This window comes from Cherax quadricarinatus, chromosome 69, assembly GCF_038502225.1.
Source record: "Cherax quadricarinatus isolate ZL_2023a chromosome 69, ASM3850222v1, whole genome shotgun sequence".
Lineage (NCBI taxonomy): Eukaryota > Metazoa > Arthropoda > Malacostraca > Decapoda > Parastacidae > Cherax > Cherax quadricarinatus.
The window spans coordinates 57501-72500 of NC_091360.1; the positions used below are offsets into that span (position 1 = coordinate 57501).

Sequence of the window (15000 nt, forward strand, 5' to 3'; positions counted from 1 at the left end):
TATATATATTTGCACTGGATATATGCATTGAGAGGTGTACAGGTCTGTATATAAATGTATAGGTGTATAAAATGGTTATAACTATGACCAAACATCCCAAACTTCAGTGAGAATCTAAAGTCACTAATAACAAACAGACAAATGAACAAACACTTCAATATCAACATTGGCCTACCAGATGATCAGACTGTAACTGATTTCATCAACAACATGAACAACGCACTTCTCATACCAACAATAACTAAACCAACCAGGCTGACTGAGACAAGTGCAACCATAATAGACCACATATGGGATAATCACAGACAGCGCTACTGACCACTACCCAACCCACCACTCGAATACAACAAAGTTTCATTTAGACTCCATGACGAGGCCTCAATAAGGAATTTCACAGCAGACCTAGAGACTTGACTGGCCTACAGAATTCTCCAATGCCAATGTTATTGACGATTGGACAGACATTTTTCTTAACAAAATACTTAGACTATACAACAAACATTGTCCTATAAAAACGAAACAGATCACCCCCAATGAAAAGCAGGGGTGTCACTAGCACGTTAAGAGACCATACAATAAGTGTCAGGGGCCCGAGACTGTTCAACTGCCTCCCAGCACACATAAGGGGGATTACCAACAGACCCCTGGCAGTCTTCAAGCTGGCACTGGACAAGCACCTAAAGTCAGTTCCTGATCAGCCGGGCTGTGGCTCGTACGTTGGTTTGCGTGCAGCCAGCAGCAACAGCCTGGTTGATCAGGCTCTGATCCACCAGGAGGCCTGGTCACAGACCGGGCCGCGGGGGCGTTGACCCCCGGAACTCTCTCCAGGTAAACTCCAGGTCCAGGAATAAACGGCTTGGTTGCCCATGGCTAACCAGCAGCATTCTGAAATCCATTGATAAGAAACACCGATATGAAAAGCAATATAGACAGGGCTTAATACACAAAGATATTCTTAAACAATATTCAACAGTTCTCACCAAATTAATAAAGAAAGCCAAACAACTGTACTACCTTCGGGAGTCAGCGTGACAGAGTGTCAGTGTGCCTCGTTGTGCTCCGGGTTTTCTGGTGTTTTCACGGTCGCTCTTACGTGCTAGAACTTTAATTTGTGTCATCAATCCTATACGATACATCCCTCTAGCGCCTGGAACCAATCTTGGGCGGAAAACATTATATACTGAGTCAAAAAAGGAGAATTAGTGTGCACTACCTAGCAGAGTTTACTGCCAGAGGGGAATCATAGGCCTGTGTCCCGTGTGAAAAAAATAATAATAATTGAACTTTTCGTGTCAGAGGAAAGAAAGTCTCCCTGATAACATTGAGTATACATAGTGTATAGTGTATACTACAGTGGCTCCCTAGTATATTGTTGATAAAGGCTAAAGTGTCATTTGAAAACAGGTGAATTTGTAAATGAAGTGATAAGCCTATAGAGGCTGGTGCCAGAAGTCGCCAGAAACTTGCCACAGGTCAGCTGTTTTTAATAATCTTCCTGGCTTGCTAGTGTACTCGCATATAATCTAGTGATACCAGTGAATAGCAGAATACAGTGTTGTAGTAGCAACTAACCAGTATTATAATGGTACTTAGTGGAGTGGAGTGACTTTCATTAGTTTCTTTTTTCTTGAAATACCAGACGTATACTGTGAATTTCATATAACCTGTAGTTACCAGCGGTCGCAATATACACAACCAGAAGCAAATTTTACTACAGAACAAGCGTCCTTCCTCCAAAATTTCCACCAGCCAACTATAGTGATAATATAGCATTTATTGTGGTGGAGACGGAAAAAAAATAGAAAAGCTAGATACAGCGATTGATAAACAAGGGTTGAGGTCGACCGTTCGTCATTGTAGGAGCTGCCAGAAATCACCGGTTTCTTCAACACGCAAGTTATACTTTTGTATCAATCAAATCACATATTACTCGGGTAGATAATTTCCAGTAGATCCTTCATGTGTTAGCCCAAATCACCGACCAGTATGTTTTAAATGAGCGACCCACTGATCAGATCAGATCGACTGGTCCGAACCCTTGACTGGTCCGAACCCTTGACTGGTCCGAACCCTTGACTGGTTTCAAACGGTTTCGTTGGACAATAAAGCAGACTGTAAACGGATGGGGTTGTAGGCGCCCTTATAAACACAAACATTAAATATATATCAGGAACGTGCACGGTAAGCTGTCCAATATACAAAAACAGTTAGAAACAGAAATACAAATAGCTAGAGCTTCATTTAAGGAGGTTATTAATAGAATATTCAAGAGGTTGCTAGTAGAATTGAGTAAATCAACCATTCAAATCATTATGAAGCTGTGTGTAGTCTGTGGTCAGTCAAACAAACGGGCTTCCACATGGATAAATTGTCATTTGTGTGGAAATTGGTGTCACGCCCCTTGTGCAGATATCCAAGAACTAGCTACAAGCAGTGTTAAAACAGGGAAATGTATTTGGGTATGCCCAAATGAGATAAATCTGTGGACTAAAATCACAAGGGTATTAAAAGAGGACAACATCAAAGCTGCTTTCATAGACAACCTGGAAGCTTTCTACAACAGATGGGAACATAAAAAGTCTGTGCTGAATGGTACTGCCCTTGATACTGGCCATGTAGTCAGAAACTGTAAGGCTGGAGATGAAGTCCTGGTAGTCAGTAAATGTGGGGCTGATAGTGCTGTCCTGGGAGACAGTAATGGTGAAGCTGGAGGTGCTGTCCTGGGAGACAGTAATGGTGAAGCTGGAGGTGCTGTCCTGGGAGACAGTAATGGTGAAGCTGGAGGTGCTGTCCTGGGAGACAGTAATGGTGAAGCTGGAGATGCTGTCCTGGGAGACAGAAATGGTGAAGCTGGAGATTTTGTCCAGGTAGTCGGGAACATAAAGGATCACTTGGACAACGAAATATGGATCCCAGGTTACAACCTATACAGATGTGACAGAGTGAACAGGCAAAAGGGGGGGGTTGGCCTGTACATTGCAGAGTCACTTGTTTGCACAGAACTGCTTAATGCCTCAAATGATGTAGTGGAAGTTTTAGCAGTAAAGGTCGAGAACCAAAACCTAGTCATTGTGGTAGTCTACAAGCCTCCGGATGCAACATCCCAGCAATTCCAGGAACAGCTGTTAAAAATTGACCACTGTCTGGAAAATCTTCCAGCTCCTGCACCCAACATCTTGCTCCTGGGGGATTTCAACTTAAGGCACCTAAAATGGAGGAATATAGCAAATAATATTGTTGCAGTAATAACACCAGGAGGCAGCTCTGATGAAAACTCACACTCGCACGAGCTTTTAAATCTCTGCACAAAATTCAATTTAAACCAGCAAATAATAGAGCCTACTAGACTGGAGAATACACTAGACCTCATCTTCACTAACAATGATGATCTGATAAGAAATGTCACCATATCAAAAACAATATACTCAGATCACAACATAATTGAGGTTCAGACATGTATGCGTGGAACCCCAGACCGACAAAATGAGACTATTCACGAGGGAGCATTCACCAAATTCAACTTCAATAACAAAAACATAAAGTGGGACCAAGTAAACCAAGTCCTAACCGATATAAGCTGGGAAGATACACTAAGCAACACAGACCCCAACTTATGCCTAGAACAGATTAACTCGGTGGCACTCGATGTATGCACAAGGCTTATTCCTCTAAGAAAAAGGAGGAGTAGATGTAAAATAGAAAGAGACAGGCGCTCCCTTTACAGGCGACGGAAAAGAATAACAGAGCGGCTAAAAGAGGTCAATATATCTGAAATGCGTAGGGAGACACTGGTCAGAGAAATAGCAAGCATCGAACTTAAGCTAAAAGAATCCTTTAGGAGTCAGGAATCGTGGGAAGAACTAAAAGCCATAAATGAAATCGAAAGAAACCCAAAGTATTTCTTCTCCTATGCCAAATCAAAATCGAGAACAACGTCCAGTATTGGGCCCCTACTTAAACAAGATGGGTCCTACACAGATGACAGCAAGGAAATGAGTGAGCTACTCAAGTCCCAATATGACTCAGTTTTTAGCAAGCCGCTAACCAGACTGAGAGTCGAAGATCAAAATGAATTTTTTATGAGAGAGCCACAAAATTTGATTAACACAAGCCTATCCGATGTTATCCTGACGCCAAATGACTTCGAACAGGCGATAAATGACATGCCCATGCACTCTGCCCCAGGGCCAGACTCATGGAACTCTGTGTTCATCAAGAACTGCAAGAAGCCCCTATCACGAGCCTTTTCCATCCTATGGAGAGGGAGCATGGACACGGGGGTCGTCCCACAGTTACTAAAAACAACAGACATAGCCCCACTCCACAAAGGGGGCAGTAAAGCAACAGCAAAGAACTACAGACCAATAGCACGAGCCTTTTCCATCCTATGGAGAGGGAGCATGGACACGGGGGTCATCCCACAGTTACTAAAAACAACAGACATAGCCCCACTCCACAAAGGGGGCAGTAAAGCAACAGCAAAGAACTACAGACCAATAGCACTAACATCCCATATAAAAATCTTTGAAAGGGTCCTAAGAAGCAAGATCACCACCCATCTAGAAACCCATCAGTTACACAACCCAGGGCAACATGGGTTTAGAACAGGTCGCTCCTGTCTGTCTCAACTATTGGATCACTACGACAAGGTCCTAAATGCACTAGAAGACAAAAAGAATGCAGATGTAATATATACAGACTTTCCAAAAACCTTCGACAAGTGTGACCATGGCGTAATAGCGCACAAAATGCGTGCTAAAGGAATAACAGGAAAAGTCGGTCAATGGATCTATAATTTCCTCACTAACAGAACACAGAGAGTAGTCGTCAACAGAGTAAAGTCCGAGGCAGCTACGGTGAAAAGCTCTGTTCCACAAGGCACAGTACTCGCTCCCATCTTGTTCCTCATCCTCATATCCGACATAGACAAGGATGTCAGCCACAGCACCGTGTCTTCCTTTGCAGATGACACCCGAATCTGCATGACAGTGTCTTCCATTGCAGACACTGCAAGGCTCCAGGCGGACATCAACCAAATCTTTCAGTGGGCTGCAGAAAACAATATGAAGTTCAACGATGAGAAATTTCAAATACTCAGATATGGTAAACATGAGGAAATTAAATCTTCATCAGAGTACAAAACAAATTCTGGCCACAAAATAGAGCGAAACACCAATGTCAAAGACCTGGGAGTGATCATGTCAGAGGATCTCACTTTCAAGGACCATAACATTGTATCAATCGCATCTGCTAGAAAAATGACAGGGTGGATAATGAGAACCTTCAAAACTAGGGAGGCCAAGCCCATGATGACACTCTTCAGGTCACTTGTTCTATCTAGGCTGGAATATTGCTGCACACTAACAGCACCTTTTAAGGCAGGTGAAATTGCCGACCTAGAAAATGTACAGAGAACTTTCACGGCGCGCATAACGGAGATAAAACACCTTCATCAGAGTACAAAACAAATTCTGGCCACAAAATAGAGCGAAACACCAACGTCAAAGACCTGGGAGTGATCATGTCAGAGGATCTCACTTTCAAGGACCATAACATTGTATCAATCGCATCTGCTAGAAAAATGACAGGGTGGATAATGAGAACCTTCAAAACTAGGGAGGCCAAGCCCATGATGACACTCTTCAGGTCACTTGTTCTATCTAGGCTGGAATATTGCTGCACACTAACAGCACCTTTTAAGGCAGGTGAAATTGCCGACCTAGAAAATGTACAGAGAACTTTCACGGCGCGCATAACGGAGATAAAACACCTCAATTACTGGGAGCGCTTGAGGTTCCTAAACCTGTATTCCCTGGAACGCAGGAGGGAGAGATACATGATTATATACACCTGGAAAATCCTAGAGGGACTAGTACCGAACTTGCACACGAAAATCACTCACTACGAAAGCAAAAGACTTGGCAGACGATGCACCATCCCCCCAATGAAAAGCAGGGGTGTCACTAGCACATTAAGAGACCATACAATAAGTGTCAGGGGCCCGAGACTGTTCAACTGCCTCCCAGCACACATAAGGGGGGATTACCAACAGACCCCTGGCAGTCTTCAAGCTGGCACTGGACAAGCACCTAAAGTCAGTTCCTGATCAGCCGGGCTGTGGCTCGTACGTTGGTTTGCGTGCAGCCAGCAGCAACAGCCTGGTTGATCAGGCTCTGATCCACCAGGAGGCCTGGTCACAGACCGGGCCGTGGGGGCGTTGACCCCCGGAACTCTCTCCAGGTAAACTCCAGGTACAGCAGATTCACTGACACAAGAGGAGATATAAAAAAGACCTGGAAAACACTTTCCCAGATTCTGGGGACCCACGAACTGAAAAAAACAAGAATATTGTTCTAACTAAATCTCATGAAACACCACTGCATCCCACTGATACAGATAACAAGATAAAGTACTTCTTCTCAAACATAGGATCTAATCTCGCCAGTAAAATCCCATGTACCAATGCCCATGCCGGGGACTACCTAGATGGGAATTTCCCAAATTCCTTCTATCTTGTACCAACTGAGCCCACGGAAGTCACCGCGATCATAGTCACTTAAAAATAACACGGGGAATGTGTCTCACGTCCCACCATTATTGTACAAGCGAGCGGCCCATGTCCTTTCGCATGCTATTACATTACGTTTTAACAAGTCACTAGAAACTAGCACCTTCCCGACACTACTCAAGACAGCAAGGGTTACACCAATATACAAGGTGGTGACCCTACAGACGTAAACAACTATTAAACCATACCCCCGGCCGGGATTGAACCTGCGGTCATAGAGTCTCAAAACTCCAGCCCCCACGGCCCGGTCTGTGACAAGGCCTCCTGGTGGATCAGAGCCTGATCAACCAGGCTGTTACTGTTGGCTGCACGCAAACCAACGTACGAGCCACAGCCCGGCTGGTCAGGAACCGACTTTAGGTGCTTGTCCAGTGCCAGGCCAATATCAAACTTACCATTGCTATCCAAAATCTTCGAAAAACTCGTGCACAGGAGACTATATTCATTTTTAACGTCACAAAACATACTCAACCCCTGCCAATTTGGATTCAGGAAAAAATAAAAGCACTAATGATGCAGTTATAAAAATGCTAGACCTGCTTTACACAGAATTGGAAAATAAGGAATATCCGCTAGGAATTTTTATTGACCTAAGAAAAGCGTTTGACACAGTAGACCATGGCATCCTACTCCACAAACTTGACCACTACGGTATAAAAGGCCATGCGCTTGCATATTTTAAATCCTACCTTTCTGATAGGTATCAGTATGTCACCATTAAAGACACAGCCTCATCAATACGGCCACTTGATACTGGAGATCCGCAGGGAAGTGTCCTTGGACCCCTGCTCTTCCTCATTTACATCAATGATCTTCCAAACATATCCCAACACCTGAAACCCATTCTCTTTGCTGACGACATGACTTATGTCATCTCCCACCCTAATCTTGCCACCCTCAACACCATTGTTAACGAGGAGCTGATCAAAATATCGACTTGGATGACAGCCAATAAACTTACACTTAACACTGGCAAAACCTACTATATTATGTTTGGTAGCAGAGCAGGTGTTGCGCAACTTAACATTAAGATCGACAACACTCTAATTGCCAGACATAATGAGGGCAAATTCCTTGGCATATACCTCGACAACAACCTAAATTTCAGCACCCATATCCAACACATAACCAAAAAAGTATCCAAAACGGTGGGGATCCTCTCCAAGATACGATACTACGTACCGCAAACTGCCCTTCTCACACTATACCATTCACTTATATATCCATAACTCACTTATGCGATCTGTGCTTGGGGTTCAACTGCAGCAACACACCTAAAGCCAATAATAACCCAACAAAAAGCCGCAGTAAGAATAATCACTTAATCCCATCCCTGGCAACACCCCCCCCCACTCTTCATAGATCTAAACTTACTCCCTGTTCAGAACATCCACACTTACTACTGTGCAATCTATATCTACAGGGGTGTCACTAGCACGTTAAGAGACCATACAATAAGTGTCAGGGGCCCGAGACTGTTCAACTGCCTCCCAGCACACATAAGGGGGATTACCAACAGACCCCTGGCAGTCTTCAAGCTGGCACTGGACAAGCACCTAAAGTCAGTTCCTGATCAGCCGGGCTGTGGCTCGTACGTTGGTTTGCGTGCAGCCAGCAGCAACAGCCTGGTTGATCAGAGGCTGATCCACCAGGAGGCCTGGTCACAGACCGGGCCGCGGGGGCGTTGACCCCCGAAACTCTCTCCAGGTAAACAGGACCTTAAATTCCAATATTAACCTTGACCTAAAACGCTTTCTTGATAGTTGTGACAGGATCCACAGGCATAACACCAGACACAAACATCTCTATGACATTCCCCGTGTTTGACTAAACCTTTACAAAAATTCAATGTATTTCAAAGGACCTAAAATCTGGAACACCCTACCTGAAAACTCTAGAACTGCAGACACATTCATCACTTTCAAAACTACAGTTAGAAAACATCCACCCCGACAACTAACTACATGATACCACCTGGTGGTTCAAAATTACACTCACTCACCCACTGACTTTAAACCCAGAAATACTAATCTTAATCTTAAAATAATAAATCCTAACTAGTCATAAGTTTGCCTATAATACTCAAATATAGACACCTTGTATTGTGCCAAAACAAAAGCATTCACATTGCTAAACTCACAAATTATGATGTAGTCACTTAGCCTTAATACCATAATCTGTAAGGATTTAATGTTAAGAATTAATCTAAGTCTGCTCGAAATGCCTAGCCATGCTAGGTGTCCTAGTGGCCCCCTCTGTAATTAGTATTTTATAACATGTAAACCACAAAATACCCAAAACCTGTAAACCCCACATTGTAACCATTATAGAGAATAAACTTGAATTGAATTGAATTGAAAGGGATGGACCGGTAAGCCAGTGGAAGGCCTCGGTCAGATGACGAAAAGCTCCAGACGACGCGTCGTCATCTGACTGAGACCCGCCTCAGGAAACACTTGTCCTGTTTCTTGACGAACTTTACCTAACCTAAGTGTGTGTGTTTGTGTATAGGATTAAAGTATTCTTGTCTAGTGGTGTTTAGATTACATGTTAGTAATGTTAATGATAAGTTAAGTTAATAATCCTGGTGTAGTACATATTCTGTGTTGAGAAACGAACCAGACACTGTCACAGTGAATCTTACCAAGTGTCTAGAGGTAAATACACACAGATCTAAATGGATTGTGAAAACGTGCAATTGCATTAAGTTTTATAACCTGCATGAACTGTATCACTGTAGGCAACAAGAGCATTTCACCCCTCCATGGAAGATGTGTTCATTTAATATCACATACCTACAAGTCCCTCCCAAGAAGCTCATTGCTAGTAATTCCTTCCTTAAATCTCTTGTTAGAGCAACTGCTCAAGAAGAAATTTCTCACCTAGCTGGTAGTAACAAGTTATCACAAGTTATATACACTGATGGATCTAAACAGGAGTCTTCTGGCAGGGCTGCATCTGCTCTTGTTGCCACCTCCCTACTTAAGAACGATAATAAATTTGTTGAGTTAGGCATAAGAATTAACAACTGGGCGTCTACCCTGCAAACTGAATTGTTTGCAATCCTAATGGGGCTAAAGCTAACCTATGACACTGAGCTTGGCTCTATCATCATTACTGATTCTATGTCATCATTGAAGGCTCTTGGCTCATATAATGACTCCAACAACATGCTCATTGGGGAAGCCAGGTATAGATACTCAAAAATTAGGGACAAAGGAATTAATGTACAATTGCTATGGATCCCATCACACATTGGATTACTCCTTCATGATAAAGTTGATATGTTAGCCAAGATGAGTATCCAGAAGGAGAATGTAGAATATAACTTTGGTATAACTGTGTCTAGCATTAGGAATAATATCAGGAGAGAAGTAAATAATGAAAATGCTTGTTATAGGAATGCAGTTAGAAGCCTGAGTAGATCTATAACCCACTATGATAACATGAACGTAGATTAGTATGTTTATGGAGCAACTTGCAATGTGAACAGACTGACTGATGTTGTAGTGGCCAGGCTTAGGCTTGGTTACAAATACTTCTGGCAGTTTGGGAGACACACACATGATGATCAAACTAAATGTAAATTTTTTTTTTTATATTTTATATTAAATGTAAATTATGTGATCAGGCATATGGTCACTCTCTTGAACACTATGTGCTTAATTGTCCACTTATTGAGGAATACAGAGACAGACAGTATAATAACCTATGTGACATGTCAAGATATCTTATTAATGAAAATAAGATACCAGATATACTAAGCAAATTTCCTAAATTTGCTTGTAACAGATAAGTGAATTATAGATATGTAGATATAAATCCATATGTATTCCTGTTAACCCTTTGGGGCCTAGTTCCTAGGCCTTTTGTGTATCCATATGCTCTCGCGCTACCGTCCACAGGATGGATATGGGGTGCACAATAAACTAGCCACTTCGGTGGCAAAATCTAATCTCTTTATACCCCATTAACCAACCATGGGTATTCAGAACTGTGAGTTTAATATAAAGGTACACAGACTGTGGGAGAAGTTAGGTTGGAAGTTACACAGGAAGGTAATGGAGGTAAGAGAAGTGTGGAATATTTTGTGATCGCCGGAGCACAGCGCTTGCGCCACGGCTGCGGCGCAGCGGCAGCAACAACAGCAGCAGCAGACACCCAACACCTAGTGAATACGCTCATCTCTTTTCTGTAAGATCATTTATTAGTGTTTTCTACTCTTCTGCTCTGCCGATATGTTCTCCATTGCTCCCAGAGTGGTCGTGTAAGTTGTCTAGACCTGTGTTGTAGTATTAATATAAGGCATGTGACGGTGTAGAGGTGTTTGAAGGGTAGTTCAAGGACCCTCACCACCATCAATATCTGCATGATGCTTATACTAACTGAGGCTTGTGGTCGCGTTATTTTGTTTTAGAGGCAATTTAGCTGGAGTTAATTAATATGTTCAGTTGTACTAATAACTAGTAGTGTAGACTTGTTCTTATCAATTGTTCAGGCCGGTAGCAACATATTCTCACATCTTTCACCAGCCATCCGGCCTCAACACTTGTATATATTAATACAGAATACTTAGTTATTTATACGCTTGATGGAACATACACTTGATGGGTATTTACAAGTCATTAAGTTACTATCGACTGTATATCCATCCATAAAATAAATGAATGAATATCATGAGAGGTGGTTGTTTGTACATAAGTGGAACAAATTGAAACGCATTGAAATTAAAGGGATTCATAGGAAGATTCTTAAATTTGGGTTATATAGGTACATGAGTACGCAAAATTAATAGAAGCAGGAACCATCTATATTGAAATAATAGGCCTTTCACCTATAGTTAAAAATAAATAAATAAATAAATATATATATATATATATATATATATATATATATATATATATATATATATATATATATATATATATATATATATATATATATAATGTGTGTGTTTGTGTGTGTGTGTGTACTCACCTATTTGTACTCGCCTATTTGTGGTTGCAGGGGTCGAGTCCTAGCTCCTGTCCCCGCCTCTTCACCGGTTGCTACTAGGCCCTCTCTCTCCCCGCTCCATGAGCTTTATCAAACCTCGTCTTAAAACTGTGTATGGTTCCTGCCTCCACTACGTCATTTTTTAGGCTATTCCACTGCCTTACAACTCTATGACTGAAGAAATACTTCCTACTATCTCTGACTCATTTGTGTCTTCAACTTCCAATTGTGGCCTCTTGTTTCTGTGTCCCCTCCCTGGAACATCCTGTCTTTGTCCACCTTGTCTATTCCACGCAGTATTTTATATGTCGTTATCATGTCTCCCCTGACCCTCCTGTCCTCCAGTGTCGTCAGGCCGATTTCCCTTAATCTTTCTTCATAGGACATTCCCCTTAGCTCTGGAACTAACCTTGTCGCAAACCTTTGTACTTTCTCTAGTTTCTTGACGTGCTTTATCAAGTGCGGGTTCCAAACAGGTGCTGCATACTCCAGTATGGGCCTGACATACACGGTGTACAGTGTCTTGAATGATTCCTTACTAAGGTATCGGAATGCTGTTCTCAGGTTTGCCAGGCGCCCATATGCTGCAGCAGTTATCTGATTGATGTGTGCTTCCGGAGACATGCTCGGTGTTATACTCACCCCAAGATCTTTCTCCTTGAGTGAGGTTTGCAGTCTTTGGCCACCTAGCCTATACTCTGTCTGTGGTCTTCTGTGCCCATCCCCTATCTTCATGACTTTGCATTTGGCAGGATTAAATTCGAGAAGCCATTTGCTGGACCAGGTGTCCAGTCTGTCCAGGTCTCTTTGAGGTCCTGCCTGGTCCTCATCAGATTTAATTCTCCTCATTAACTTCACATCATCTGCAAACAGGGACACTTCTGAGTCTAACCCTTCCGTCATGTCGTTCACATATACCAAAAATAGCACTGGTCCTAGGACCGACCCCTGTGGGACCCCGCTCGTCACAGGTGCCCACTGTGATACATCATTACGTACCATGACTCGTTGTTGCCTCCCTGTCAGGTATTCTCTGATCCATTGCAGTGCCCTTCCTGTTATATGCGCCTGATGCTCTAGCTTCTGCACTAATCTCTTGTGAGGAACTGTGTCAAAGGCCTTCTTGCAGTCCAAGAATATGCAATCAACCCACCCCTCTCTCTCTTGTCTTACTTCTGTTATTTTATCATAAAACTCCAGAAGGTTGTGTGTGTGTGTGTGTGTGTGTGTGTGTGTGTGTGTGTGTGTGTGTGTGTGTGTGTGTGTGTGTGTGTGTGTGTGTGTGTGTGTGTGTGTGTGTGTGTGTGTGTGTGTGTGTGTGTGTGTGTGTGTGTGTGTGTGTGTGTGTGTGTGTGTGTCGTGCCGAATATGGAAAACTGGTCAATTAGCAAGAACTCATTTAAAATTAAGCCCTTTCTAAAATTTTCTCTTATACGTTTAAAGATATATTTTTTTCATTAATGTTGACGTAAAAATTTATAATTTTGCACCAAAAGCAACTTAGAAAACTTACCTAACCTTATTATAACAAGCGCAATTTATTTTAGCCTAACCTAGATGGGAAGTTCCCAAATTACTTCTATCTTGCTCCAACTGAGCCCACGGAAGTCACCGAGATTATAAAGTCACTTAAAAATAACTCAGGGAATCTGTCTCATGTCCCACCATTATTGTACAAGAGAGCGGCCCATGTCCTCTCGCATGCTATCTCATTACTTTTTAACAAGTCACTAGAAACTAGCACCTTCCCGAAACTACTCAAGACGGCAAGGGTTACACCAAAACATAAAGGTGGTGACCCTACAGATTTAAACAACTATAGGCCAATATCAAACTTACCACTGCTATCCAAAATCTTTGAGAAACTCATGCACAGGAGACTATATTCATTTGTAATGGCACAAAACATACTCAACCCAACGGAGTAAAGTCCGAGGCAGCTACGGTGAAAAGCTCTGTTCCACAAGGCACAGTACTCGCTCCCATCTTGTTCCTCATCCTCATATCCGACATAGACAAGGATGTCAGCCACAGCACCGTGTCTTCCTTTGCAGATGACACCCGAATCTGCATGACAGTGTCTTCCATTGCAGACACTGCAAGGCTCCAGGCGGACATCAACCAAATCTTTCAGTGGGCTGCAGAAAACAATGTGAAGTTCAACGATGAGAAATTTCAATTACTCAGATATGGTAAACATGAGGAAATTAAATCTTCATCAGAGTACAAAACAAATTCTAACCACAAAATAGAGCGAAACACCAACGTCAAAGACCTGGGAGTGATCATGTCAGAGGATCTCACCTTCAAGGACCATAACATTGTATCAATCGCATCTGCTAGAAAAAAGACAGGATGGATAATGAAAACCTTCAAAACTAGGGAGGCCAAGCCCATGATGACACTCTTCAGGTCACTTGTTCTATCTAGGCTGGAATATTGCTGCACACTAACAGCACCTTTCAAGGCAGGTGAAATTGCCGACCTAGAAAATGTACAGAGAACTTTCACGGCGCGCATAACGGAGATAAAACACCTCAATTACTGGGAGCGCTTGAGGTTCCTAAACCTGTATTCCCTGGAATGCAGGAGGGAGAGATACATGATTATATACACCTGGAAAATCCTAGAGGGACTAGTACCGAACTTGCACACGAAAATCACTCACTACGAAAGCAAAAGACTTGGCAGACGATGCACCATCCCCCCAATGAAAAGCAGGGGTGTCACTAGCACGTTAAGAGACCATACAATAAGTGTCAGGGGCCCGAGACTGTTCAACTGCCTCGCAGCACACATAAGGGGGATTACCAACAGACCCCTGGCAGTCTTCAAGCTGGCACTGGACAAGCACCTAAAGTCAGTTCCTGATCAGCCGGGCTGTGGCTCGTTCGTTGGTTTGCGTGCAGCCAGCAGCAACAGCCTGGTTGATCAGGCTCTGATCCACCAGGAGGCCTGGTCACAGACCGGGCTGCGGGGGCGTTGACCCCCAGAACTCTCTCCAGGTAAATTCCAGGTAAACCCCTGCCAATTTGGATTCAGGAAAAATAAACGCACTAACGATGCAATCATAAAAATGCTAGATCTGCTTTACACAGCATTGGAAAATAAGGAATATCCACTAGGAAGTTTTATTGGCCTAAGAAAAGCTTTTGACACAGTAGACCACGGCATCCTACTCCACAAACTTGACCATTATGGTATAAGAGGCCATGCGCTTGCATATTTCAAATCTTACCTTACTAATAGGTATCAGTATGTCACCATTAAAGACAGCATCAACAACACAGCCACTTCATACTGGAGTTCTGCAGGGAAGTGCCCTTGGTCCCCTGCTCTTCCTCATATACCCCTCAAGGAAGGTTCCTTGACGTTGGTGAGGGGCTCTTGATTTAGGGAATTGGATCTGTGCTCCAGTTCCCCGAATTAAGCCTGAA

At 42.9% G+C, this 15000-nt stretch overlaps 2 protein-coding genes across 6 annotated transcripts in view; one reads left to right on the forward strand and one right to left on the reverse strand.

The window, feature by feature from the left end:
• Positions 1–15000, forward strand: part of Men-b (Malic enzyme b) — a 165433-nt gene that overhangs the window by 43845 nt on the left and 106588 nt on the right. The window contains exon 1 of one of the 4 annotated variants that reach the window (XM_070099788.1): positions 10609–10762. The exons of 2 other annotated variants lie outside the window; for them this stretch is intronic. Coding sequence is in view for 1 of the 2 variants with exons in the window: in XM_070099787.1 (XP_069955888.1) it covers positions 10807–10835 (29 nt within the window). In the remaining variant the exon portion in view is untranslated. Of the gene's footprint in view, positions 1–10608; positions 10836–15000 lie in introns of those variants that run through there. One more of the 4 variants, XM_070099787.1, reaches the window with a different exon arrangement.
• LOC128706456 (uncharacterized) overlaps positions 1–15000 on the reverse strand; it is a 52766-nt gene that overhangs the window by 2485 nt on the left and 35281 nt on the right. The gene's annotated exons all lie outside the window — the stretch shown is intronic.